The 27664-nt window shown below is 45.5% G+C and overlaps 2 protein-coding genes across 2 annotated transcripts in view; one reads left to right on the top strand and one right to left on the bottom strand.

Moving 5' to 3' along the window:
- oxct1a (3-oxoacid CoA transferase 1a) overlaps window positions 1-19924 on the bottom strand; it is a 55865-nt gene extending 35941 nt beyond the window's left edge. Inside the window, exons 1-7 of the mRNA XM_035380064.1 lie at window positions 19698-19924; window positions 14936-15044; window positions 13468-13558; window positions 8174-8309; window positions 6996-7145; window positions 6463-6569; window positions 5412-5472 (exon numbers count right to left, since the gene is read on the bottom strand). Of these exons, the coding sequence (XP_035235955.1) occupies window positions 5412-5472; window positions 6463-6569; window positions 6996-7145; window positions 8174-8309; window positions 13468-13558; window positions 14936-15044; window positions 19698-19796 (753 nt within the window). The 5' untranslated portion in view covers window positions 19797-19924. The remainder of the gene's footprint in view (window positions 1-5411; window positions 5473-6462; window positions 6570-6995; window positions 7146-8173; window positions 8310-13467; window positions 13559-14935; window positions 15045-19697) is intronic.
- Window positions 19925-20837: 913 nt separating this feature from the next.
- Window positions 20838-27458, top strand: c10h5orf51 (chromosome 10 C5orf51 homolog). The gene is made up of 6 exons (XM_035380344.1): window positions 20838-20974; window positions 22547-22656; window positions 24976-25122; window positions 25415-25546; window positions 25959-26073; window positions 26513-27458. Exons 1-6 carry the CDS (start codon window positions 20881-20883, stop codon window positions 26746-26748), a joined length of 834 nt encoding a protein of 277 aa, XP_035236235.1. The 5' UTR covers window positions 20838-20880; the 3' UTR covers window positions 26749-27458.
- Window positions 27459-27664: the final 206 nt, after the last annotated feature.

Genomic DNA, 27664 nt, shown 5'->3' on the forward strand with positions numbered 1-27664 from the left:
TCCCCCCACATCCATATATCTCCCTCCTCTTCCAGCAGGGTGGCACTTAATGTGGTATTTTTTTGCTGGGGGCGGGGGGTTTTCTGTCAGGAACCGCCACAGACTCTGAAGGTTAGCGGTGATTGCTATGGACAGGACCTAATCGATGCAGCAGAGGAGGGACAGATCAGATTAATGCCACCGCGTGTCTCCGGGAAGCTCAGTGTCACCTCAGTGTGATGAACAGCGATTCTCTCACCCTGAGGTAACCCCGTTCCCGTAGAAACACACACATGCAGGTACGCATGCATGCATGCAGACAGACAGATAGACACACACACACACGCACAACACACACACACACACATGCCCACACGCCCACATACACGCACACGCATGTAAGAATACAAGCATGCAGACACACACACACACACACACACACACCGAGTGCTCACACCCAATTTGCTTGATGTGTCCACAGGTCAAACCTTCAATGCTAATTATATATTCAGCTGGGGCATATCAGAGGCAAAGCCAAATTGCAGAGGACCATTTAATAAGTATGTGTGTTTGATCTTTATGTGATATACCCAACAAAAGGGAATCAGAAAAGACATTATTAACCCCACAAAAGGGCCTACAAGTTACTCTCAATGTGTGGCTGTGGAACCTTTACCCCCAGCCCCCCCACCCCCCAAAACACTGTTGTAACTAGAAGCAGAGTTTGAACAGAGCATCGCAATCACAGGAGAACATGGAGAAGCTACACAATGCACCTGACCTCTCTTCCGGTCGCCCGCGTTCAACTTTCCCCAAAAGAAAAAAATCACAATTCATAACCCGGCTATCGGGCTGGAAGCACCTTGCGCTGAGACCCATTAAGATCCCCGGGCCGTCCAGCGAGGTTCACGGCGAGCAATTACTGTACAAACCCCGACTCCCCCCACGAGCTGCACTCCAGAAGAGTCCGCGGCGAACGGAAAAGGCTTTTATGCAAATATCCACACGACTATCACGCCAATTCAGTCCCATTTTCTCCAAGCCTGCAGTCATCCACCCACGAAAAAACGACATTCTTTTAAAAAATGAAAAGAGATGTCATTTATTGTCACTGTTGGTTCTTTCAGTTCTATTTATTGTTATTGTTTGTTTTCTTAAACTGAAACTGAAGCAGAACACACCTGGTGGCAGTTTTCTGAAATATTTTTGAAAATAAAGGTGTGAAACAAAGCTGCTGTCCGTCTGTACTGTTATTCATAGGAGCGCAAACCTCTTTAGCTTTTTTCTTGATGTCAAGCTACGGAGGGAATAGAATCACAGCACAAATAATTTCACAACAGCTAACGAGATGGCAACGCTTGTGTCAGAGAGATTCCATTACAAATACCATTCATGGCTAACGGTAAAAAGAACACACAACCCGGTCAGCTACAGTTTCACACTGAGTAAGCCTCCTCCCTCCTTTTGCAAGCTGTGGAGCCTGCGTGCTTCTGGAAACCCTGCAGAAATGAACGTCCTACGACGCTCCGGTCAAACCCGACAAGGAGAGGCCCCGAGTTCCGGAATTACACAGGTGAGGAGAGCGCACACCTGGAGACGGGCCTTTCCTGCAACCTCGAGAGGCTCCGCCCTCGCCCCCTTTGTAACCATGACAACCTTGAAACGCCTCGCCGGCGAATGAATACTCCGCCTTATCCACAATGCACTGGGCCTTTTCGCACCGCGGCCCAGATAACAGTTCAGGCGTCGGATTCGACGGTGCTTCAAGCACCCACCACCCCCCCCACCCCCCCCCCCCCCCCCCCCACAGTTGCCAGGCAACCCAGCGGCCACCCTCACTGATCCGAACGTCTTTCTGTTATCTAAACAGCTTCTCTGAATGCCAATAATGACATCTTCCTTTTTTCTGTTTTTTTTTTTTCTTTTCTTTGTAAACTATGCAAATGACTTGGTCACCTTTTCTCCAGGCAATAGCTTTTCTTTCCCACTCAATGGACAGAGGTACAGGGAAACCATCATGGGCAGACCTCTACAGACTCCTGCATGGTACAGGCGTACAAGAACCGCCACGGGGCCTTCGCTACTTGTAAGAAGGGGACCGAGGGCACCACATCAGACGAGTGCAGAACAGGCCAGGCGCATGTAAGCATCTGTGAGACAGAGCACAGGTTCTATAGACACCGGACGATACTCAGCTCCGCAGTCTTAACACTGCAAGCTGCCTGCAAGAGAAGCACCGTCTGCCGACACACCACAGAAATTCCAGTTGCATTTTAAGACACATCTGCTCAAAATGCAAGTACGACAGGGTTATAACCAGAACTGTTGAGCCACGAGAAAGAGAGAGAGGCAAGTTAGACGCCACTTTCACTCAAGTTTTATCACAATTTTATTATAAAGATATATGACATAAACAAGTAAGCAAAGGGCACACAATTTCTTGACACAGAGGGAGTGGGGGTTTGACAGAGCCAAATATATAAATCTTAGAAAGCCTCCAACTGTCTTGGAAATATGGCTGCCTTTTTTGTCCAGATAAAAATATTCACAGAAATAGAGGATTATGACTAATGGTGCGAATGCTATTGCCAGACATCGATTTCCTGATAGGGAGTTTAAGTACGTGTGTTAACATTTACATTTTTGCGGTTATTTTCTCTCTCTCTTTTCCGATACGGACTTCGGTCGGCTGATGATTCACTCAGCGTTTTCATTCGGTTGGTTTTCTGTTGATGAGGAGCGCGAGGCTCCAAAACACGCGACTCGCAGCGGCTCGTCACAAAGCGGGGACGACATTCGTAATTAATGGAGTTCTTTCAGCGTGAATAAAAAATGCCTTTTGATGTGGCTTCTTTGTCATTCTCACTTGGACTCAAACAAAAGAGAATACGCCGGAATAAAAGAGCACGTTTCATACGCGCGGGCCGGCTTTGAAAAGACCGGGTTTGTTAAAAAAAAGAAAAGGAGAAACGTCTCTCGTAAAACTTCAAAGATGTATTATGAAATTGACACAGTTATTTCATTTACCTTGCGGCACTCCGTTCTGCGGGCTTTTTACTCTTTGCCACGTGCATGAAAGACCTAACTGTGCGTCTTTCAAAAAGAGGCAAACTTAAAAATAATTTCTATAAGAGCTAATGGGACTGATGTCAAATAAAAATAAAAATACTCCTACTTATTTATTATTATTACTATTAGTATTAATAATAATAATGAATAAGACAAAGAAGATTTGGTTAGCCTGCTGAGCTATAGCCAGAGAACACTGGCACAGAACATTGTTAGAAACGCATTTCAGGATAGGCTGAGTGCTCTACAGCCTTGTGTGCATCAATAAATTTGTGACTATTATTGCATATAAAGAACACAGACCGTGAAAGTACAGTATAAATTTCATTTCAATGTGTTATTTTCCCTAAATCCTCTCTACTGTGGTGCATCAGGAAAATAAAAATGGAGCTGTCCAAATTAATATTGCAATATAGGAATTCTGGCTCTTTCTGAATCTCAAGAAACAACCGTGTGTGGACTTTGTTTAATCCCTTAACTGGACTGGAAGGAAGATACACAGTGAATGGCCACAAATGCACTTTCCCCAAAGAGCATTAACTTCAAGATTGTATATTTTAAATTTGTTCTACAATACAATCTGAAACCTAGAGACTCCAGAGGCCTCGCCCGCTTGTTTGGACGCATTAGAATTTCAGTGTCGGTGAGCGCAGGGATATTACATCTGCCCAAACGCACTCGACCAGCTCTCGAAGCAAGCCTGAGAGACAGCAGCGGAAGGACCCTCCAGAAGGAATGATTTTTAGAGTCAGCTCAAGGTTATCCATTTTAGAAAAGTAGGCGTAAGATGGCTGTCATTACCCGAAGACAGTAACAGGAACAAGTGGTTTAAAACTACTTTTATTTGGCGTTATGCTGTTAAAAAAATTGTTTAAAAATGTTTTTTTTTTAAACCTGGTATTCCTCAGTTGGGTAAAATTTCTTATCATTTTTTCCTGTGACTTTCTTCTCCACAACACAAATGCAGTCAAAGGAGACAACGAAGCAAGTGCCAAGCTACAGAACAACGGGGCAAACATCTGCAGAATGAGGAAGTAAATGACTTGACTACAAAATTATGAGGCACATTTCTACTCCAGAGCTATGCGTCATGGGAGAGGTGGCCCACAAGATGGCTGCATACAAAAAACAACAACAAAAAAAAAAAACATTCAAAAAAGTTTTGGAACAGAAGCACAAGAGTCCTTCATCACTCCAACCTTGAGCGACTAAACAGAGCTCGGAACCCCATGGGGAGGAGACACGGGCGGGGCTTTAAAAAAAAAACCTTCAAAAAAACGACTTCGCCGGGTTGGCGTAAAAACTTCGAAAAATGAACAGCGGCCGCTAAGAGGGGAGGGTGGCGAGGCGCGGAACGGAGCGGAACATTCTCAGGCACGTGACGTCAGGACGCCCCACTGCTGCCGGTCCCGCGGCGCGGCGGACAGCTGGTGCGGACGTTTTAAAGGTCGAAGCCGACAGACGACGCGCAGCCGACGACTGAACGAACGGGAGACGAGGCGCGTCCTGGATCGCTACGCGCCGCGGTAACCCCAAATTCACCGCGCTCGCCGCACGCTTGGTCCCTGCGCCCGCTCTAACGGGGCGGTCCGACACATTTACAGCGCACGCTGTCCATTACCACCACAGTGCTGCGCTTGGTCACAGCTCTCAGTGAAGCTTCCACAGAAGTCTCAAATATCCATACAGAAATGTGTGAGTGTGCACTCACTTCAAACGTACTGTGCAAATTTTAGAATTTATTTATTTGGGGGGGGGGGGGGGGGGGGGGGAACACACCTTTGAGTGAGGGACCACTTAAACTTTAATCTGGTGGGATTTGCAAAATGGCAGCCCAACTCTACACGGGTGAATTTAGACTCTAAATTGCCCATAAGTATGAGCCGGTGAGTGAATGGTGAGTGAATGGTGCCGTGATAGACTGGCGGCCTGTCCAGGGTGTATTCCTGCCTCTCGCCCAACGCACGCTAGGATAGGCTCCAGCACCCCCCGCTAGCCTGCCCAGGATAAGCGGGTGTAGATAATGGAAGGATGGATGGATGCTTAAACTATCTAATAAAAATCTACAGGTGCCAGCTTACTCCAGCTGCTCATAAATTCCTCCGGAAGCATTTTGTGATTGCGCTATTAATTCAGCTACTTCCTCTGATACCGCGGGCACTCCAACAGCTCAGGCAAACAATAAAGCCCTGGATCTCCGCCAGCTGAGGCTACGACGCTAAATTAATCTCGGGCATCAACTACAACAGAGCGAGAAACGTGCCCGACACAACAGTCACACTTCCTCCCCGGGGGGAAATCGCCTCGATGAGGTGCGAATGCGTTAATTCCGTACGCAAACAAGAGCCTTTGGAACGCCGTACCTCCACGATGGTGATCTTGGCCGCTTTGCACATGGGTTGATTGAAGTTCCTGGCCGTTTTCCTGTACAGAGAGGTGGAGACATATGTCAAAAGTGGCTGTACCATGCTGTACACGCAACGCACAAAACACTTCTGTTCTCCTGTCCTTGCTGAAACGCCAGTGACCGCGGTTTTAATCACAATGATTGGCACTGGTACGCTCTAAACACAAAGACATGCTAGGCAGGGAAATTTGGCGCAAGTTATTTTTGATGGTGGAAAAGTAAACAGTGCGCCCTTGTGGTGAAAACGAGGCATGACAAGGCTGAGAACCACCGCAGTGAATTTTAAACCGGAATAACTGAAAACGAAAATGTATTTATAAAGCTCTTTTTTTAGGCGCCTTGCACACGATCTTTCTAACGTGTTTCTGTTCTCGAATATATCTACAGTGGTAAATAACACAAGCTGAGCCAGTGTTTTCGGTGGCTATTTCTAGACTTCGCCCAAGCCAAACTTTTCCGAAGCTGCCCACACTGTCTCCACGCCACTGCTGTAGCGCACCGTGAACCACACACCTGAAATAATGTCTCACTTTCAGCAGACAGTCTGCCCACGCTCGTCCATCCGAGGGCTTAAAATACAACACGTAGGCTGGCAAATGACGGCCATGAACCTGCCGTAGACTGAACAACCAGCACCCCCCTGCAAAATTTACCTGTTCCCTCCTGCAGTCGAAGTTTTACCAAAACGCTCACACGATTATGATCCACTGTAGATTACACTGAGGAAAGTGTATTTTCTATTTAATGTTAAAATGACAGATTTTTATGAACTCCCTAAATAAAGCTATCAGCACCTGCAGCGTTTGAGGTGGCGATTCTGCAGAATTACGTGTGACCCAGTGGAAATATGCCGCCATCCCCAAAGGGCTTCAGACTGTTTAGTGCAAACAGCAGGTGCTGGGGTGAGTGACGCAGGTAAATGTTTATGGTCCTCAGCTCTGGAGAGTCCATGTTAACCAGGTGTAATGTGGGAGGGAGATTGGGGGCGTGGCACCCCCCCCCGTTACCTGAACACCACGTTTCCGGCTTTGTCGGCCTTCCAGGCCTTGACCAGCGCGTAGTCGCCGGTGATCGCCTTCTCCATGATGTAATGCCTTCCCTTGAACTCCCGCACCTGCGCACGGCGATGACATCACACGTCACACCCACCCACACATACATTATACAGACATGCACAAACACATGTGCACACATACATGTATATATATCCTTTATTTAACCAGGTAAAAGTCTCATTGAGATTAAAATCTCTTTTTCAAGAGTGACCTGGCCAAGAAAACATATATACATGCACGTGCAAGCACGCACGCACGCACACACAAATCGTAATTTGAGCAGAGGAAAAACTAATTTCTCCTTGGGATTTAACAGAGTTTTTTAAAAAATCAATCTGCCTAATTACAATGAGGATTGTTTATTCACTAGACACTGGCCTGCGCTGAGAAAAAACAACAGTTTTGCCTAGTTGCACTGAAGACCGCTGGCAGAAGTTGGCCCATCGGTGAGGCGAAGCGGGTGATCTGATTGGCCAGAGCCTCACCTCTCTCTTCTCGCTGGCAATAGCGATGGTGCCATCTTTGTTGTACTTGATAGGCGACCCGCCCTCCTGGATGAGGGTTCCGTAGCCCGTGGCGGTGAAAAAGGCGGGAATGCCTGCTCCGCCCGCTCTGATCCTCTCTGCCAGGGTGCCCTGTGGGTACAGCGAGCCACAGCCTCACCACCACCACCGTTGCCACGGAAACCACCGACCCCATATCCACGCCATTATTACGCTCCTAAACATTGCTGTGGCAACCCACAGCACCTGAGTGTGTTCCTGGTCGGGAACCAGGATGATAAAGTGAACATACGGCAGTCATGACATCGCCTGATAGGTATAAAACAAAGAGGAGCTCCACCAATGACTAAGTAGGTTAGGAACAACCAACAGAACAGCATCCATGGCAACAGGGATCCAGGAAGTATAGCCAGAAAGTATCCACCAATCACAAGCAGGGTTGTTCTATTCTATAAAGTGAACTTTCTCAGCGATTGGTGGAGCTCTACTCTGAATAGGTCGCCTGTTCCAGGTCATTTTCTTATTGAAGTATCATGCGGGAGGTGCACTACAACAATAGAGACTGGGCACGCAAAACTATAAGAAAAAAAATTCAAAGATAAGGGTTAAGCTGGCTTATATATAAAAAAATTAAATTAAAATAAAAACTAGAAGTGTTTTTTGGTTTTTGAGATATGGTGGGAGTGTGTGCACTCACTCTCTCTCTCTCTTTCTCTCTCAACCAGCAGGAGGTGAGAAATCACCACTTTGCCACTCGCGGCTACGGAACGCAGACGAAAAAGCGGCAGATTTCACGCGCGAATGAAGGCCCCAAAAATACCCCAGACGAGCGAGGCAGAATTTTAACAACAGAAGTAAAGCGATAAAGGGCTCCACACTGATCCGGAGGAAGGTGAGGGAGAGAGAGTTTCAGAGAATTTTCCCCCCCCCCCCCCTCCTCCCCCCCAGGTGATCGAACAGGTGGAGCGTTGCAGGGCGTTATTATCCCTGTCAGATTACCATGGCGACCATGTCCTGCACAGTGTTCTCTCGCGTTATAAATGGAAGCTGACAAAAATAAACTGGGAGTTTAAAGGTGTGTGGTGGAACCGCCCCCACTGCCTCATGCCCTGCCCTGCCCAACCCCACCCCGCCCCGCCGGGGTCCTGCGGTTACCCTACCTGGGGCGTGAGCTCCACCTCCAGCTCCCCAGACAGGTACTGCCTCTCGAACTCCGCGTTCTCGCCCACGTAGGACGAGATCATCCGCTTGATCTGCTTGGACTGCAGGAGCAGCCCCAGCCCGAAGTTATCCACCCTGCAAGGAAGCAAACCCAGAACCGCAGTGATTATCCCCAAGAAAGAAGTTATCCACCCTGCAAGGAAGCAAACCCAGAACCGCAGTGATTATCCCCAAGAAAGAAGTTATCCACCCTGCAAGGAAACAAACCCAGAACCGCAGTGATTATCCTCAAGAAAGAAGTTATCCACCCTGCAAGGAAACAAACCCAGAACCGCAGTGATTATCCCCAAGAAAGAAGTTATCCACCCTGCAAGGAAACAAACCCAGAACCGCAGTGATTATCCCCAAGAAAGAAGTTATCCACCCTGCAAGGAAACAAACCCAGAACCGCAGTGATTATCCCCAAGGAAATAATCTCTTGCACAGCGAGTAGGCTATATACACAAGACCAGTAAAGCGTAGAAAAGTATTTGAATCCAAAACAAGCACGTATTTGACCCATGTCTGGTCTCGTTACACAGGGCTGGCCAGGCAGTACTCATTACTCAGCTAAAGGTAGCCAGTCAAAAGGCATATGCACAAGTGTCACATGATGTCATTTCCTCTCTTTAGCAGTGAGGAGCAGTCAAAAGCCTTATGACCCATTCACTCGCATGGGTTTGAGATCTGGGTCAGCTGTGCTAGCATTAGCATCAGCGGGACAGGGCAGAGTGTGCTTGAGAAGTCGCTCAAGCGAAAGCTGTGAATACAACTTCTTTCTTTAGTGTGCTTCATCAGGCAAGGTTTTTTTTATTTATTTTTTTTTAATGAAGGATTTGTTCCTATGCAAACAAGCAAGCCACCGTCGCACAGGTGGCCTTCAAGCTGGGGAGGACGGGTCAGCTGATCAACCACAGGGAGCTGGACGGGCGTCAGAGCACAACGGTTACCCCGAACAGGGATCAGGGATTCCTGGAAAACCGGACTGTTCTAGAACACCGACGGGCGCGGACGGACCCCCCGCCAGCAGCGCTGCTAGGCAACGGGGCAGAGGTGACTGAACTGTGACCCGGGGGGGGGGGGGCGGTGGAAACAATTGCGTAACCGCCACAGCCACGGGTTAAACAAATGAGGCGGTTGAGGAGAATGCAAAAATGAAAGAGAGGGGGGCGGGGCGGTAACAGATTAGCAGCCGTCAAGGTGACAGAACTTTGAGGGTGGGGGGCTGGGAAGAGGTGGGGCTAGTGTGGGAACAGCCCATTGAAGCTTTAGCTGTCGTCTAAACGTCCTGCTCCCACCAGCCCTCATGGAATCTGTGTATTCAAGTGTGCCTGTATACGTCAGGATGTGTGTCTGTACAGTATGTATACGTGCGTCAGTGTGTGACCAGGGGATTGTCTGCTCGTGAGCGTTCTCCTGTGCGTATGTGCGTGTCCCTGAGTGCGTGTGTATGAGAGAGAGAGTGCTCCTGTGTGCTTGTGTGTGTGCGCGTATGCGTGTTTGAGAGAGAAAGTGCTCCTGTGTGTGTGTGTGTGTGTATGAGAGAGAGAGTGTGCTCCTGTGTGTGTGCGCGTGTGTGTGTGTGTGTGTGTGTGTGTGCGCGTGTGTGTGTGTCTAGCACCAGCGGACTGAGCAGACGTCCATCCAAAGTCACGGTTTGTCTTCAAGCCTTTCCCCACCCACTCCTCCATCTTCTTCCATCTCCTCCCCCTCCATCTTTCCCTCCCTCTTTCCCGCGCACACGAACTCACTCACACCACCTCTCATTGTCTCCACTTCAGCACTCTCTCCCTCTCTCTTCCCCCACCCTCTCCCTCTCTCAGCAGCGAGGGCTTTTCAAGGTTATTTGAGGACACTCCGTACAGACTCTGCTAACGCTGCAGCCATGCCAAGCATCCTCTATCCCCTTTTTAGCACCCGTTTCGCTTTTCCACAGGATACGAATCGGGAGAGAAAGGGGGGGGGAAATCGAGTTAACTTCATTATTTTCATTTATGCACTCCAGGGGGGATTTTTAATTTTTTCGACCTCAGAGCTCTCTGCAGTGGTCCATCCGCTAAATCTCCCCCCCAGGAAACACTCACCTCTCAGCCTAGTATAATCCCCACATTTAAAAAAAAACAGACTGGTTCACTAACACGGCTCAGCGGCACACACCAGGTTAATGGATGAACGTTTACGTGCGTTTTTCACTTTCAGAAACAGCTGCGCTCACTGAAGGAGAAAAAGTTAACTAGTTAATTCAACGTTTATAAGAATGTATTTTTCTTTCACGGAGAGACAGTTCTCCTTCCCACACTTGAGCCAAAGTATACTTGGACGTTAGAGTTTCAGCAGCACTCCAGGATTCAAAATGGAGGTCAAACATGACTCCAAAAGAAGAGAAACAACAGGAGGGTAATACGTGAATGTGCACTGCACTCAAAAAAAAAAACACCTGCTAATTCTCCCATAATTAGGTCTGGCAGGACTCCCATTGTAATCACACAAGCTGGGGTGGGGGGGGGGGGGGGGCACTGATTATACCCATTGTCCTCAGTCCTCCCAAAATCAGTGCTCCAAGCGCGTCGTCGGACATTGGCGGAGGAAAGAAATGTTTCTCAAGATACAAATCTATTCATGAGGTCCCAGTCTATTTAATGAAAAGCTTAGTACAATAGCAGCAGCTTGTTGGTTATTCGACAGATTACGGGGAAAAGGGAGAAAAGCTTTCTTAAGCAAGACTGATTCTAGCAGCAATAAAATTTCTTCATAAATAATCTATAGGCAGAGAATTGTTTCTGAGAACACGACACAATATAAACAGAATCAGTAGTGCCAGCTGAGCAAATCTTCTGTCATTTGACCTTACTTGTGCAATTTTATGATGTCCTATTAAGGCATGGCGTCTGTTTTATCAAGTCGTGTTTTAACTGAGCAGTAGAATTTATTCCCTTACTGATCTTAACAAGCATTGCTATTCAAATCTAAATCGCATGGCAGGTCAATTGCGCTTTATTACCATAGACATCAGTTTCTTGACTCGCGATCACACGGAAAATTTATGACGGCGAAAAGACAGCCCCGTACGGTCTCTCGCGAGTCCAAGTGAAAAGGACGCCGACAAAGGCAGCCGTTTGACACGTATGACCGCGCGCTCCCCGTCGCTTTCATCAAATCGTGCGAGACCGCTCCTGCTCGCGCGTCACCCGCGCCAGTATCATGCTGGCTGCCACGGAAACGAGCGGAACGAGCAAAACATTACACACGGCACTTTCGATTTCAGCTCGTTTCACAGGGTCTGTTTGCTTACGAAGGTCCTGCGTGTGCTTTCAGTGATAAATTCAAGGGTGTGACGGCTCCGTTTAAGAGCCTTTATTGTCGCAGAAAGTACCCCCCTCCCTCCGCTGCAGACTGTCGCAGCTTAGATTCGCAATCACACAAAAAGAAGACCTGGCAGGAAGACACACTGATCTCACAGGCGATTTAGAGAACACAGCAGAAAAGAGAGAGAATGGGGCGTCGTGAACCCCATCATGGTTGCAGCTACTTTGCACTGTCAATCATTTGGTTGAATCAATCAAAAGCACTTGGAGTTAGTACTCCACAGCGTGAGTTTGGTTCAAATCTGTGAGTGACTCACAGCACCCAGCACAAGCTCCCACACATTTTGGGCATAATTAAGTCTTCCTCCAGCTACACCATCAGCAAAAATCTTCTATGCCACAGGAATTTGTATGTCTATGCCGAAAATGACAAGAGCTAATAGACCAGGACTCATTTTCAACCACACACACACACACACACACAGGCTCACACTCACTGTACAGGCTCACACTTGACGGTTCTGCTTTTGTTTTTAATTAGAAACAGATTCTTGAGACAGTTCCTACATTTCAAGGACAGCATGCTTCTGGAAGGGTATGTGGCAGGAAGTGGTTTTCGTTGGAGCGAGACCCAAAACACAGCGAGACTCAAACACCACGGGACTCAAACCCAGTGGGATTCAAACACTGCAGGATTCAAACACCACGAGGCTCAAGCTAACTTCCCTCCCCGCGGTGATATCTCAGCATTTTAATGAAAGAGTTTTCCAGAGACCCGTCACATGACAGTTGCCTTCTGACCTGAGCCAACATAAACCTGCAAATATGTAAATGAACAGATACAATTGGAAATGAGCCAAGAATGCTTTCAGACAAGTTCTTTAAGTGGGTTAACCTGGGATGCATACTGAACCACACGGGGCAGTTTCCGAGCCAAACATTTCCAAGCGCAACTGTTTTTCTTCCTTGAACACTTCAAGACTTGTATGCACTGCTCTCCTGCAGCAAACATTCATGGTTTCAAACGGCCTTATAAGTGAATAAGAATACAGTATTGACAGGGTTATCAAAGTGCATGATGACTCAGCAGGACTAAGTGAACAATGATGCCATACTAGATAGCCGACCGGACTAGCAACATAGCGGAACGGACCTGTAAGTTCACAACATACTGACAAAGGAGCTGATGAGCTCTGGGAAAGAGCGTGAGCCAAACAATTGATTGATTGATTTATTGATTGATTGATTGACTGTTCGACATGCCAGCCATTGGGGTTACCATGACACTCAGTTGTCTTAGCTGGTCTAATTTCTTGCATTCGTTGTTGTGATGACGGGAATGTTTTGGTGAAGCTGGTAGTGTTAGTGATATCAAGTGTCAACAGTACCAGAGACACGTGCTCGCACATGCTCTCTCTCACACGCACACACACACACACACACGCATGCTCTCTCTCACACGCACACACACACACACACACACACACATGCTCTCTCTCACACGCACACACACACACACACACACACACACTTGCTCCCTCTCTCACACACACACACGCTCTCTCTCACACGCACACACACACACACTTGCTCCCTCTCTCACACACACACACACACACGCGCTCTCTCACACGCACACACACACACACACTTGCTCCCTCTCTCACACACACACGCTCTCTCTCTCACAATCACACACACGCACACACACACTTGCTTTCTCTCTCACACACACACACTTGCTCTCTCTCTCATACGCACACACACACTTGCTCTCTCTCACACACACACACACACACTTGATCTCTCCCTCTCTATCTCTCTCACACACACACACATACACACACTTGCTCTCTCTCTCTCTCTCTCTCTCTCTCACACACACACACATACACACACACTTCCTCTCTCTCTCACACACACACACACACACACACACTCTCTCTTACCCTGCATTATTGCTGACAGCGGTGAGGTTCTTCACGCCGGTCTTCAGCAAACTGTTAATGAGGTTCTCAGGAATGCCACACAGGCCAAACCCTGAGGGGAGAGCGGGAAGCAGAGAGACAATGAGTCATCATTTCACCCAGCGCGCCAGTTTGCACCTCTCCACACCTGTGACACCACCTGATGCTCTACACCACCAGGTCAGCAGCACAAAAATAGGACAAAGGGAACACTTTATTATTATTTTTTGCCTGAAAACCAGGAATTACTCTTAGGAATAACATCAGCACAGAGCTGTCAATTGCCCATCTCAGGAATAATGTTAACAAAGAATTGTTCATTTTAAATGCTGGTGTCATTACAGAAAAAATAAAAACATGTGGCGGGGGGTGGGGGCAATGAACGCCGGTGAACTGCACTGATACTTGGAGGTGGAGGGGGGGTGAGAGGGGGTACAGATGTACCCAAAGGGGCCATTTTCTGGGACCCCCGTCTTCATTCAGGTGTCTATTACAGCATGGCTGACTGCATGACTAAGAGAGCCCTGACTGAGCAGTGCTCGCAGGACATGGCAACTGTTGCTATATATAACCAGCTATAGAGTTTCAAACGGGGCGGGCACGGGGTGTAGGGGACGGGGACGGGGCCGGGGCTGGGGGCGGGACAGAGGGCACGACGCAGGACCAATCCTGGGGCCGCTACAGAAAGGAGTGTCAGCCCTGCCCCCACACCCTCAGCCCGCTGGGCACGTTGTAACATGACTGGCCGTCGGGAGGGGTGGAGTTGGGGATTGGTGTAGTGGGGTTATTCAGTTCACATCCTTCTCCACCACTACAAGTGCGGTTGCAGTTGGGATGGGTGTTGCTCTATCTCCACTTGCGAGTTTTGCAGAGAAATGGGCAAAGGAATAATAATAATAAAAAATGAAATAAAATGTATGGCCATAAACAAACACACAGAGCCAACAGCACAGTGTTTATGACTCAATCAAGCAGTAAAGTGGATTGATTTCATAATGTGAAATTAAAGTGTAGGACAAGGAAGATTGGACCATAAAAAAATTTTTTTTTTTTTTAAGGTCCAAACAATAGGCGAGACGTGTGGTGCAGTCCACAGAGCAGCCGAATCTCGGTCATGCAGGATTCCCCCCCCCCCCCCCCGGGGATCGGCCCCCGCCATAGAGCTCTTTCAGCTGACGTCCCTTCTCTATCTGTAACCTTCTCAGCTTTCTACTGGTCTGAACACAACAACAAAAAATACAAAAGGAAGGTAGACTGTTAATAATAATAATAATAATAATAATACATTTTTTAAATTATTAATAATAATAATAATAATAATACATTTTTTAAAATTATTATTAATAATAATAATAATAACAACAAAGTAAATGTTGATTGTTCATATCAGCTTGCAAGACCTCAGTTGAATGAGGATTTTACCAAATTTTAGATTAATGGCAGAGCATACCTCCCACCAGTAGGGTGGCGCCGTTGGGGATGTCTTTAACTGCTTCTGAGGAGTCTGTGTAAAATCTGGACTTCCGGCCGCTGGACGTGGAGAAATAACAGCTACATGTCTGCAGGGAGAGGTGGGAAAGGGGGACAGAGAGAGGCATGCTGGGTGAATATTATATATTAAGATTCAGGGAATACACCTGCTATTTGTCTTGTTTACCTAGTTACTTGGTTACTTGTCAACAATGACAACTCTGTGAAAAGGGTCTGGGCAATTCATAAATATCACATAAAAACTTTCTGAAACGATTGCAGTTCTCGCATTTTTGTACAAGCTTTAAAAGGAATTCTAAAAGCCGCCATAATGAAAGGGTTCTCATTCGGCTGAACCATAACCTCGATCGCCCTTTCGAAAAGTAGGTCAGGAGAGGGAGGCAGGGGTTTGACCAAAGTTGCAATGAAATCACCTTTTTTTTTTAGAAAGGGTGACCAAAGACCCCCACCCCACCCCCACCCTTCAGCGAGGACAAAGGAAAGCCATGGGAGTGTCATTCAACATTGGTCCACCAGTGTCATCCCCCCCCCCCAGCCCCCCAGCCCCCCAGCCCCCCTGCCCTCCCTCCATGTTCAGTAGCTCCAACTGCGCGTGGTCATTAGGATTAGGAGCAGCCCAATAAAAAAAACCCCCACCCCCCCCCCCCCCCCCACCACCACACACACACACAGGTTAAGGAGACCCCTAAAATTACTATTGGCACTCCAGAGTTCATGCTTCATAACGTTTGTTTTCAGAAACAAATGAATAAATGCAGAAATAACTAACTGAAGAGCAAAAAAAAGTCAATATTTCAGCTGATAGAAATGTGGGTCAATTCCTGCCTCAGAGCAATGGGTGGAGCTATCATTATTACTGCTACTACTACAACAACAACAATTACTACTGCTACTACAACAATTAGTATTACTACTACTACTACAATTACTAGACAGAAGAAGGAGAGAGAAGGGGCGGGGGGGGGACACAGAGTAAGCGGATATATTTAACCTCATCACCGCTTTCATTTTCATTCATTATCCAGCCAGCCTGGCTTATCCTTTAACCTCATCGACCCGACAGACTGTAACTAATAATAGTCAGAGGGAGCTCCTCCCAGAACGGTAGGACAGAGGGAGGAAAGGAGAAAATGGCAGATCTGCGACTGTCCTCAGGAATGCTCCAAACTCTGGGGTGGAAAAAAAGAGAAAGAAGGAAGGGCAGAAAAACAAAAGTCATGGCTCAGCAGACTGCCAGAGAGCTCAAATGGCGATTAACTGAAGCTGCAGTTGCAGAGCTGCTCTTTGGGGAGGGAGACGTGCACTAGGCCAAGGCACTCGTCTGTACTAAACTGGCAAATCCACGCAGGGGAAACAAAGGTTTTCAAGCTCCTGCCTGCACACAGAAATGCGCTGCTTTCTTGAGGACGAGAAAAAAAAAAAAACATTGTTCAGATCAGACACAAACACACACACCCTTGGGAGTGAAGCCCATTCCCTGAAGCTAATTTGAAGGAGATCCCTCTACTGAGGAGAAGAAAAAAAAAAGCTTCTCCTTTGTTTTCAGGTGCAGGGGTGTTGCGCATCAAATAAATAAAACAGAATAAACTGAATTTCCAAACGGTGCTTGAAAATTGCCCTAGAAACGTTCAACACTGGAGTGACTGGTGGCAGTGGGAGTGGTGCGGAGGATAATGTCCCCTGTGGGACAAGAGCCGTCCAAACCTGCCTCAATGCTTGACTGGGTTACGATTCACGTGGTTCAGGAAACTGTTTTCAGCCCATAAATCTCCAAGGTGGGGCTTGACTGACCAAAAGTGGACGTCTGTACTTCAGCAGTTAAAAAACAGCCATAACAGCTTCTCACTTCGCCAGCTTCACCATTGGAAAATGATGTGGCTGATTCATTGGTCGGTTGGTTTTAGGATGATCTGCACTTCCTGATTTAAAAAAAAAAAGGTCTACCGGCTGTCATTTTTTCCTCAGCGATTCAAGACTGGCAGCAGATTGAGAACGGGGGAGCTCCAGGTGACCTTACGATTGTGCCTGCTAATCAAACCACCTCGAGCTGTGTGTGCACGTGTGCCTGCCCTCCCCCTTACAGGTAAATCTACCTGACCTCCAGGAGAAGATCAGCGTCCCCGGGCACCATTAACCCATGTTTACTATTATGCCCAATAACAGATACCAGGGGTCAGCTCCAGTCTCACACACCAGCATGGCCGCACTGGAGTTGATGTGACCACAAGCCGCACGGTCACGGGAACGAACACGGGAACCTGCGCGGTCATTTCAGGTTGTTTTGGAAGCTGTACGTTCGAGCCCTTCGGTCCGGCGGTTGTCCGCTGCCGTTTGAGCTGACCGGAGCGGCGCGTTTCCTTTCGCCGAATCGCATTCCTGCTTTGCCAAGAAAAGCTTTAAAATGTCAGTCAATGTGTCACTTGCACTATGAGACCTCGTGACCGACATGTGACAAGGTCAGACAGCAGACCTGCACTGTTGCATAACTTGCTTGCTTTGGCAAACTAAATTATTGTTTATATACAAGCTTATATATCTTTATAGCTGCAGTCAAGTCACTCAAGAGCACAGAGTGTCACCCAATCTAATCAGCTCTGGCAGAGAAATACAAAGAGCCTGTGACCGCTGCACTAAACAGCTAACCTACCTCCTACAACCCTGACATTACCATTGTCTAACCGGTTCATTCCAGACATTACGAACGGACAACCCTGACAACAACGATCTAACCGGTTCAAACCAGAGAATGCACAATCATCTCGATGGGAAAAGCCGCATGGTTACAAGCCAAGAACGATGCTGTTCGTGCCAAGCACTCAAAGGTTCTACAGCAAAATCTTGCTGCTCACACAGAGCACACCGTGGTTCTAAGCTTAGAACCTTACCACACGAAAACACAACTTGGTGCTCAGCCTGTAGCCTCATCGTCCAGATGGAAGAGCTATAAGCAAGTGCGGATTTCTTGCATTGTAAAGGAGCCCTTCACTTCATGAATAATTGCAAGAAACGTGCTGCAGTGGTCCCCATTAGCTTAGCTGGGGCATGAAACCCAAGCAACTGTCTCTAGCTGTAAAATATTTAGAACACTTCCCCTGGTGGCCAGTACAAGATAGTGCAGTCATACCGACTGCTTTGTCCTCTATCTTATGACAGGTCTAAAATAAGCTTATCTTATGACAAATAATTTTCCAATGCAAAAAGTCTGAAAATGTCATCCTAGGCCGAGAGATCATCACAAGACTGTCTGCATCTGTAAAGACTGGTGAACTCCCCAATGTAATCAAAAACCTTAACAGAACATTTCCAAATGCTTGCCAATTAAAAACAAAGAACATGGTCTTCAGTGGACAGTAAATGTACTTGGTTATAATTCAAGGGCTTATCAACAACCATTGTCAAAACTGGTCTAATCACAAATTTAGACAGTTGTAACCATGTAGAACAGAATCTGTTACAGATCATATATCAGTGAAACACTAGAACAGGTGTAATATGGACCTCCTATTGTACTTTGTGGTCGCATATTTTGGAGTGGGCCTTAGAGGATCAAGATAAAGAAAGTGAGGGCCACTGTCATTTAAAATGAATCTGCGATTTAAAAAAAAAAAAGAATATATAGGAAAGAAGGACCCACTCATACACTGTGCCCCTATGTCAATAATCTTACTCCTGGATGTTGTCTTTTACCAAAACTTTCCTTGAATTATAACATATAACCCAATGAGTCAATATATTGACAGAAAGAAAATGGGAATATAGTTACTCTGAAATAGAAGTTACTCTAGGGACAGTGTCATTTGAGATCTCAGTGGTTCCAGTCAAAGACCATTCATTGTCATAGTTGTCTTGAACAATGACCACTGACTGAAACCGTCGTTTAGACCATGAGGTTATCATTTGAATTTTAAAACTATTTATTATGTACATTTCTCGTTACTTCTCGATTTGATCCATTTTCCTCACACCGTCCGGGCTTGTGGGTACAGAGGAACACGTTCAGGCCAGGCTACTTACAAATGGCTCACGTAGATAATCTAAGGTATTATTTGCTTGACAAAGCAACGGTCGTTCCATACACACAAAGAACCCCATGCAAAACAAAGGACAGTCCTTCTAAAGACTATCGTTTATTTTTTTTAAAACGAGCGCTCTACTTATCAACGCTGTAAATGAGCAACATTATTGTGGAGCAATGTAACTGAATAATTTCTTGCATCGCTTTCCCATCAAGGTCAGGCAGCAAACATACCTATCTAGTTCAATCAGAATTGACCTTAGGTTTGCAGTTGCTGCATCAAACGGATGGCTCATAGTATAGCCGCCTACCTAACACGGCCACGCAGCTTAGCTGTGAATAAATAAAAAATACAGGCAACCTCCCCGGCTAGTAGGCTAACGTATTAGATGGATTGGGTGGCTGCAAGTTTTTGGACAGGAGTGAAATCTTCATGCAGGTTGCTAGCTCGGTTTCCGGTTAGCTCATGATCTATTCTAGTTCAATACAAGCATTGCAGTGCAGTCAAAATAATTGCTTGCCAACTAGTCAAACGAGACCAATCAATTTAAAATAATTTTACCAGTGCATCTGCTAAAATTACTTAAATTCCTATATATAAGCAGCTACCGACAAGGTGCAGGTTCAGCCTTTTGTTAGACTTGTTTAACATGGATGCAAATGGTTGGTTACGCGCTGAGTAGTGCTATTTATTTTATATACCTACCTTGTTCACTCGATGAGCGGCGATGTTTGATCTGAAGGCAGCAGATAAATTTCTGAATATCACTTTTTCCGCTCTCGACAAGACTTTGAAAGCCGCCATGTTTCTGAGCTTCGCGTCTCCTTTTTAATATGATGATGATGTGCGTCGGCTGAGGGCTTGAAAAGAGATCAGTCCTGTGTCATACAACGGTATTGCAAATGACATACTGTTTAGAGCGCAAGGGGCAGGCTCAGCGAGGGAGTGAGAGGGGCTTGTCAAGCTAATTATAATTTAACCGTTTCACTCCCGTGACGTCGTCGGCGAAACCTGCGAAAATGCACAGTCCAGTGGGTCAAAAATGACCACTTTATGCACCTTGTTAATAGATCTCACCTCCGGGCTGGTTTCCGAAGCGAGTTCGGTGAGCTCTGTTTGCACGGAGGGCCACGTGGACTAGTTTTTATTTCAATATAACAAAATGTTTTGTTATAAATAGCCTAATATGCCTTATCATGCAAATTATGTATAAATATGACAAATTCCATTTCGTTTGCTACAAATGTGATTCATGTTTAAGACAGAACTATCATTTATTTGAAATGACATTGTAAAATAATTGAAAGGTACCCTTTGAATATCTACACATTTTATTAGCAGATGTGTGTGTGTTTCTCACAAATAAAATGATTCCATTAAGCGTCTACCATTCAAAATAGCTAAAAGATTACACACCACAAAACAAACATCTGTGGTTGTGTTTGTTGACATTATTGGTAGCCTATTATTTCAATTGATTAATTGGTTTTATGTAGTTTTGGTGTCATTTTATAATACTTTGAGAAAGGCAGGGGAAATGGAAAGAGGGAGAAGAAACATTCCGTAATTATATAACCTTAAGACAAATGTCACAGCAAGCCAAAGGTGACAGAACACTGGTATTCAAATAATGCCACCAGCTGGAGACAAGGGTTAACGCTTTCCCCTCCAACTCCCCGGTGAGCCTTGCAGCGTCCACGCAATCACTGCGTCATTTGTCTCTTCGCACGCAACACGTCGATCGTCCGATTGGTCTAAACTTCCATTGTGACCCATATGGACCAATAACAGACCAAGTTGGATGCAAACGGTGAGTAAAGCATCGCTACCGAGACTTCGCGTTATCACATGAGCAAACACATTTTACCATGTGATTGCATTTTCAGTCATGGCCGACGACTGCAGGAGGCAGGGCTTTGAGCTGGAAAGAAGAATATTTGAGTTGGACAACAAGTGCGCCAGTCTCCGGATAGAAAAGCAAGGTAAAACGTACATTTCATCACAATGATTGCATTTTACTGCCTGTGAGTTTAGGGTTATAGGCAGGTAGCTAGCTGCGGTGCAGCATCCTAGCTCGCAAAAAATGCAGAACAGTACATTGGCTTGCGGCATTGGTGTTTTCATAGCTGTGCAAATAGCTATGGCAATTTCATCGTTGTAAACCAGACCTTTAGATTCGCTGTAAAATTATATTCTAGCTGTAAATGACAAGGTTTGTGAAAATAAGCAACCAGTAAACAATATAACACCGTGACAATAGCTTGTGCTAACTCCGATTTTTCATGCGAATGTGGTTAGCGAGTCTAGCGCATTATATAGCCTGCTAGGTAGCTAGGCAGCGTCAAATAGCTGGATAAGGTCGATGGACTGTGGTACGAAATTGGCCGTCTGTCATTCGTAAATAAACAACAATTAAACGTTGACGTTCGGTCGTTATTTGTTTACGGAAGAAGCCTTGCAAGTTGGCTCGGTCACAGGCCATCGCAATTGTTAGCTAACGTATAGCCTCGTTAGCCAGCTAGCTAGTTTGTCCGTAAGCAGGCTTAGCTAGCTACTCGTGTCACTAATGTTGCTATTGTTTTGTTAAGTTTATTTAACTTCAGTAAAAAGTGGCTAACGATAGCTAACCTTACCTTGTTGCTTTTGTGAACTGTAATACTGACCCAATCCTCAATGACAGGTCTTGACGTTCTTCAGTGTGTTTACAGCTAATTTAGCGCTAGCCACGTTAGCTCCTAGCCTGCAATTGACAGCCTACCGGTGGTGAGCTTGCTGGCTAGCATCACGTCAGTTTAAGCATGACTTATGCGTCCTAAATTAACGTAAATAAATCTTTTTCGTGCAGATAATATTTTGTGAATTATTCATTCTAATGGGTTTTTCGATTAATGCTATTACTAAGTGTATAACTGTATAGCTAAACTCATTTTTCACTGCGTTTTGATCTGCTAGTGCTACGCAGATTGTTAGTTTGCTTTCACTTTCTCAAACATTGCCTTCCTCGCAGAAAAGTAGCCTAATTTACACAATCCACACTTTCAAATGATGTTAATGTCAGGTCGTTCGATCTGTTCGCTGTATTCCTTATGCTCAACATTGCCATCTATACACCATACTACCACTACCGTTACCGCCAAAGATTAGCATGTCCATAACAGAGAATTCATTTCACGCGCTTATTTCTTAATTGATCAAACAGTGGACAAGTCATGATGCGCAATTATATTTGTCCTATTGTCAACCATGTGTGTCTACTGCTAAACCCGAGATGACTAATTATTTTCTGTTAAATTTGTCAGGGTTGTTCGTAGCTAAATGAGACAGATTAGTGTTGTCCTTTAAAAGAAAACGGAAAATGCGTATTCTGCAGGAAATAGTTGGCGTTCACAATTGGCTTACAGTGATAGTTTCCGTTCAAAGCAGACAGTGGAGTTTCGGTTGATAACATGGTGCACTTGATGTTTTAGGTGAAACAATTGTGCGTAATTATGCTTAATTATGCACTCTCGTCTTGGACTTCGAAAAAACAATTAACATACTTTATTTTTTCCTAGATGATGACTATTTACAGAATGCGTCTGCCATACTAGACAAGTTGAAAAGCTATTACAGACAAGGGGGAGAGAGTAACAGTCTACCAAGACTGCTCCAGGATTACACGCAGGTATTGCAGTTAATTCAATTAAACCGCAAAATGAACTTCAATCATTAATTGTTGGGACTCTCCAAAAGTCTCCTCAACAGATGTGCTATTATGGAACTGAAAAGCATGAACTGATTTTTTGTTTTTTGTCTCCAAACTCGTGGAATTTTGGAGCACATTTTACCATTTATGACGTCATAGAAGAAATGTGGCCAAGCCAAGCCCCCTGATTGGTTAGAGAGCTGTGACTTCCATTTCCTCTACTAAATTGGATTATTTTTAATAGCCCCATGACTCACCTGGGATATTGCATGCAAATATTGCCACAGTATGCTCGTGTATATTGTTTTTTCTCAAAAGGAGTTAAATCTAGTTACTATTTAGCCATGTCTATGCCCAGCATCCAAATTGAGTGTAAACCTTCATTGTACCCTTCAAACAAAAATATTTTCTTTAACTTGTTGTCCCTCCCTCAACATACTAACACCCATTAGATCAAAAGTAGTAGTCATTGTTATAGTAAAAGGGTCGAAGATGAAATCAAACCCTACATACTAACTGTAGAAGGTTCAGTTTTACATGAATTAGCTACACATAGGTAATTTTAACAGTGCTGCGTTCAACTGATGTCTGTAGAAATATTCACATTCTTTAAATGTTAAACTGTGTTCAAACCCGTGGTTCACAAATTAATGAAAAAAGAAAGCCATTTTAGGCGTCTGAAAAGTCCAGTGATGGCTGATGTGGGAACTGTACACGGGTGATGTGGTTTCCACATGCAGGTTGTGGTTAGGGCCTATCTGAGCATGTCTCTGTTCTCCATTAGTGAGAGTGAAAGCATATGGCCATCTTCCCTCCACACCTGCTGTTTTAAGAACTTAATTACCTGCAATTACCATGATGATAACCTCTCTATGAAAGTGGCCTCTGTCCCCTGTAAGTATAGTTCAGGTGCTCTGATTGTGTTCAGATGAGCTTCCTAGGACTTTGGGGGCGTTGATGTAATCGAATAGCCTATTTTAAAATGAATTCTTATGTTGTGTGTCTTTAAAAGGTTATGGGAAGACAATGAAAATAAATAAACACAGTGTTTTCCTTGGAGGCTTTAGCATTAGTTCTGTTTGCGCGTAAACGTATTCTGTGCTTTTCAACAGAGATACACTATTGAGGGGTACGCAGTTCTGGGGTACCTCTGCCCATCAGAAAGCGGTGCATGTAGATGGAAGGACAGCTGCGTGAAAAACACAAGGCAGGCAAACACTAAGCAGCAGGAATTAAGAGTAGAAGAACCTTCGCACAATGGGCTGATTCACTTCTAAAGCAGCATTTAGAGCTCAGGAGAGAACTGGAGGGATTGCTCTCAAACACTCAGGATTACTGCTGTTGTACACACACACACACACACAAACACAAACACACACTAGCTGTGACTTTCAACATCGTCTGACATTTTGCTTGCAGTGAAAGTGGTTGTTTTTTTAGTTTTTTTTAAGAACAGCACTTTCAGCATCAGAAACCTTTCTTTCCTCTTCATCAATAGCAGACTAGTGTTCCTACCGGTTTGTATGGCCTTTGACCTTTGATCTTTATACTACACTCTGTCTTCCTGCCTCTGGTCCTGTTGACCTCCAGTAGCCCTGCTGTCAGTTTGCAGCTTCGCTGTGTGGGATGGAAGGTAGAAGTCAAACTCGTCATCGGGCACAGACATGTTTTTTGGTGTCCTTTTAAATGTGCATTTCTACATTTTAGGAATTTAGCAGACACTAAGAGCGATTTACACAGCTCACTTTCTTAAAATGCATGTACAGCCGGATATTCACTGAATGAGTTCAGATTAAATACCTTGCTCAGGGGTGCATTGCCTTTTTCCCCACCTGGGAATCAAGCCAGCAACCTCTGATTCACATGCCCAGTTCTCTAACCATCACACCATCGCACTGCCACCCAGGAGGGATTTTCCTATCATATTTGCTGGTGCTACATCACTTTTGGAAGGTCATGGCTTTTGAATGACATTTTTAAATAGAAATGGCACTAGTCTCACAAGAGTGGAGTTGGAGACGATCAGTCTTGCGCAAAGCAACAGCGCTTTGGTGTGCTGCTTCACAGGAGAAGTAATGATAGTATAAACGGTAGTTTATTTCTTGAATGTTCAGAACAAAATGCTTATTTTATTTGACCTCCCCCCCTCTCAATATTATACATTTTATTTTGAACTCCACAAAGCCTTTGTGGGTGAGTTCGGTTTCCTTTTTGTTCTTCAGGAATGTTTTGAGCTGTGGTAAATAAGGAAGTGAATGTCTGTGTTTGTGTGGGCGGGCTTTCACACATCCATTCCAGGTGGTTCTTGACATCACGTTTTATGAGGAGAACAAGCTGGTTGATCAGGAGTTTCCGGAAGACTGCTCCCCGTATAAGATCCAGCAGCTGCTGCAGGACCTGACTGAGCCAGAGGTGCTGGCTGGAAGACTTGCACCTGCCCAAGAGGTAGTGTGTGTGTGCGCGTGTGTGTGTGTGTGTGTGTGTGTGAGACCATGTATGGAGGATTTACATAGATCTTTGTACATTGTACATGGGACAGTGATGCATAATGTGGTCTGACATTATATGATGATGTCATAACATACGGAAGCCATATTATGCCTACAGGGAAGTGATGTGATTAACTTGCCATCAGGTACCGAATCGTACGATGTGATGTCATGTCCTGTGCTGATGTCATGTCCTGTGATGCGGTCATGTACTCTGTGACGCAGCGCTCTCTCTCTCCGTTTGTCAGGTGCAGTCAGTGCTGGGGCTGGAGTTGCTGGAGTGTCTGTACTGGCGACGGGGGGCGCTCCTGTACATGTACTGTCACACCCTGCACCGACGGAAGCAGTGGATCAAAAAGAACAAAGCCACCTTCCTCAAGGTCATTAGCATAACCCCGCCTCCTTCCCTCCCACTCCGGGGGTGGACTCAGCATTGATCCCGCTCCACGTCGGTTTGAGCCGCTCCAGGTTTTGCCACACGCAGGTGGCTGGTGTATTCCCCCTCAGCACCGCCACTCTGCTTCCTGCAAAACCTGGAGCCGCTCAGTCTGAGGTGCACTGGGAGTTGCAGTCTGCATCCCTGCTCTCTTCCTGCCTGGTTTGCCAGGCATTCACCTCAGACGCCTCACTTCTGGCCCTCCCAGTCCCCACATCTCCACAGCCAATCGGCTCACGCCGGCAACCGAAATTGCATTTAACCATTTAAGAATACTGTACACATTTGCTTAGCAGTAATGTCAATAGCATCATCATCATAATAATAATAATAATAATAATAATAATGCCTTGCAGTGTCTCCATGAGGGCGTACGTTACCTGATGAGGATGCTGCAGGTCAGGAACTCGGTGAAGCTCAACGACGGCGTGGTCTTCCACGACTCCGCCACGGCCAACTTCCTTGCGGAAGGTAAAAACTCTGTCCTCCACACTCGCGGTTTCATCGCTACGTACGTCGACAGCTCTCTTAGCGACGCAGATGCCCTCAGCCCACCACCTCAGTGCGTATCTACCGGAGAACAGTTGTCAAACTGCTGTGATACCATACCAAGGTCTACGGCTTTAGTTTGACAAGCCACCCAGGAAGTCATCTTAATGCTTTTAAACAGGCATCAATTCAAATACCTACTTGCTGAACACCATGTATGTCTCTTATTTTAAAGAGGCACACTCTAGGACACAAAACTTGTGACTGTGATATACATCTCTGTTCTTTAATACAGGCATATTTTTGGACACCCACCTGCTGATCGTAATTGTTTTTAAACTTGCAGACACTAATGCACTGTCCACAGTACATGGTTATGTTCTTTTAAAACGGGGACCACGACGTCTCGTCTTTTGAACAGGCATATTCTCGGACACCCACCTGCTGACCATGATGTACATCGGGGAGATGTGCTTCTGGGCGGTGAAGTACGAGGACTGCGGCGTGGAGATGGCCGAGCGCAAGGAGGAGCGCCTGCAGTTCCGAGACATCGGCACGCAGATCCTGCACAAGTACGTGCTGGTGTGCGAAGGACCCCTCCAGGGCCAGGGCTGGAACACGGAGAACGCCAAGGAGATCCTCAACATCCTGCAGTGAGCGTCCTGCAGGGTCATCCTGCAGGGGGCGACCTGCTGGGGGCCGAGGAAGAGAGGGAGGGCGTCTGTAAAATAATCATTAAAAAAAACTAAAATAAAATGGGACGAGAAAAAAAAAAAAAGTAAAAAAATTTCCAAAACCACCAACCCCACCCCTTCCCTCCCTACCCCTTCCCTATAAAAAAAAATGCTTATCTTCCAGACTGTTGGCTGCCCATGTGTTTGCTCTGAGAATGTGGTTTAAACAAAAATTAATAATAACAAATAGTAATTAAAAAAATGAAGAAAAAGGTCAAAAGTTCTTAATTCAGCTGGGAATGAAACATCACACAGCAGCTGCTTGTATTTATTATTTTAATTTTTTGTTTTGTTTTTGATTAATTGCATTTATATATATTAAAGGGAGGGAGGGGTGGAGAGAGAGAGAGGGAGGGAGGGAGAGGAACACAAATCTATGTTGAAGACTTAAGTATTCATGACTATTTTAAAGTATGTACAGTTTTGTTTCTGCTGTGTAAAAGGCTTTTTCTCATTTATTAAAAAAAAAATTCTGTTTTTCATGCTTTGACCAGAGGTAACGCCCCACAGTGGGAACTTTGATATTTTGATAGTATACATCTAAACAGAAAATCTCAGTGTTGGTATTCTTTCAAAATGTATTTCATTTTTTATGTCTTCATTGAAAATAAATATATGTTGGTTTAAAAAAAATGTTTTGGGGACTTTCTTGAGCATACTGTTACAGTGTCTTTATGTGATAGCTTGTATGTTGCACTACACTTATGCAGAAAATTAAAGTAATCGAGAATCGATGTTCTGAAGGGAGAATATGGTTTAAAAAAAAAAAAATTAAAACTGTAATAATCACCTGGAACAAAACTTGTACTTTTGATTCACCAGCCAGCAATACTGTCAAA

This window comes from Anguilla anguilla, chromosome 10 (assembly GCF_013347855.1).
Source record: "Anguilla anguilla isolate fAngAng1 chromosome 10, fAngAng1.pri, whole genome shotgun sequence".
NCBI lineage: Eukaryota > Metazoa > Chordata > Actinopteri > Anguilliformes > Anguillidae > Anguilla > Anguilla anguilla.

Excerpts from the sequence above, each read along its gene's own strand:
- c10h5orf51 (XM_035380344.1), top strand. The coding sequence starts at position 20,881 with ATGGCCGACGACTGCAGGAGGCAGGGCTTTGAGCTGGAAAGAAGAATA. Across the intron at positions 22,657-24,975 it reads TGCTCCAGGATTACACGCAG|GTGGTTCTTGACATCACGTT; the intron begins GTATTGCAGTTA and ends CATCCATTCCAG. Across the intron at positions 25,123-25,414 it reads GACTTGCACCTGCCCAAGAG|GTGCAGTCAGTGCTGGGGCT; the intron begins GTAGTGTGTGTG and ends TCCGTTTGTCAG.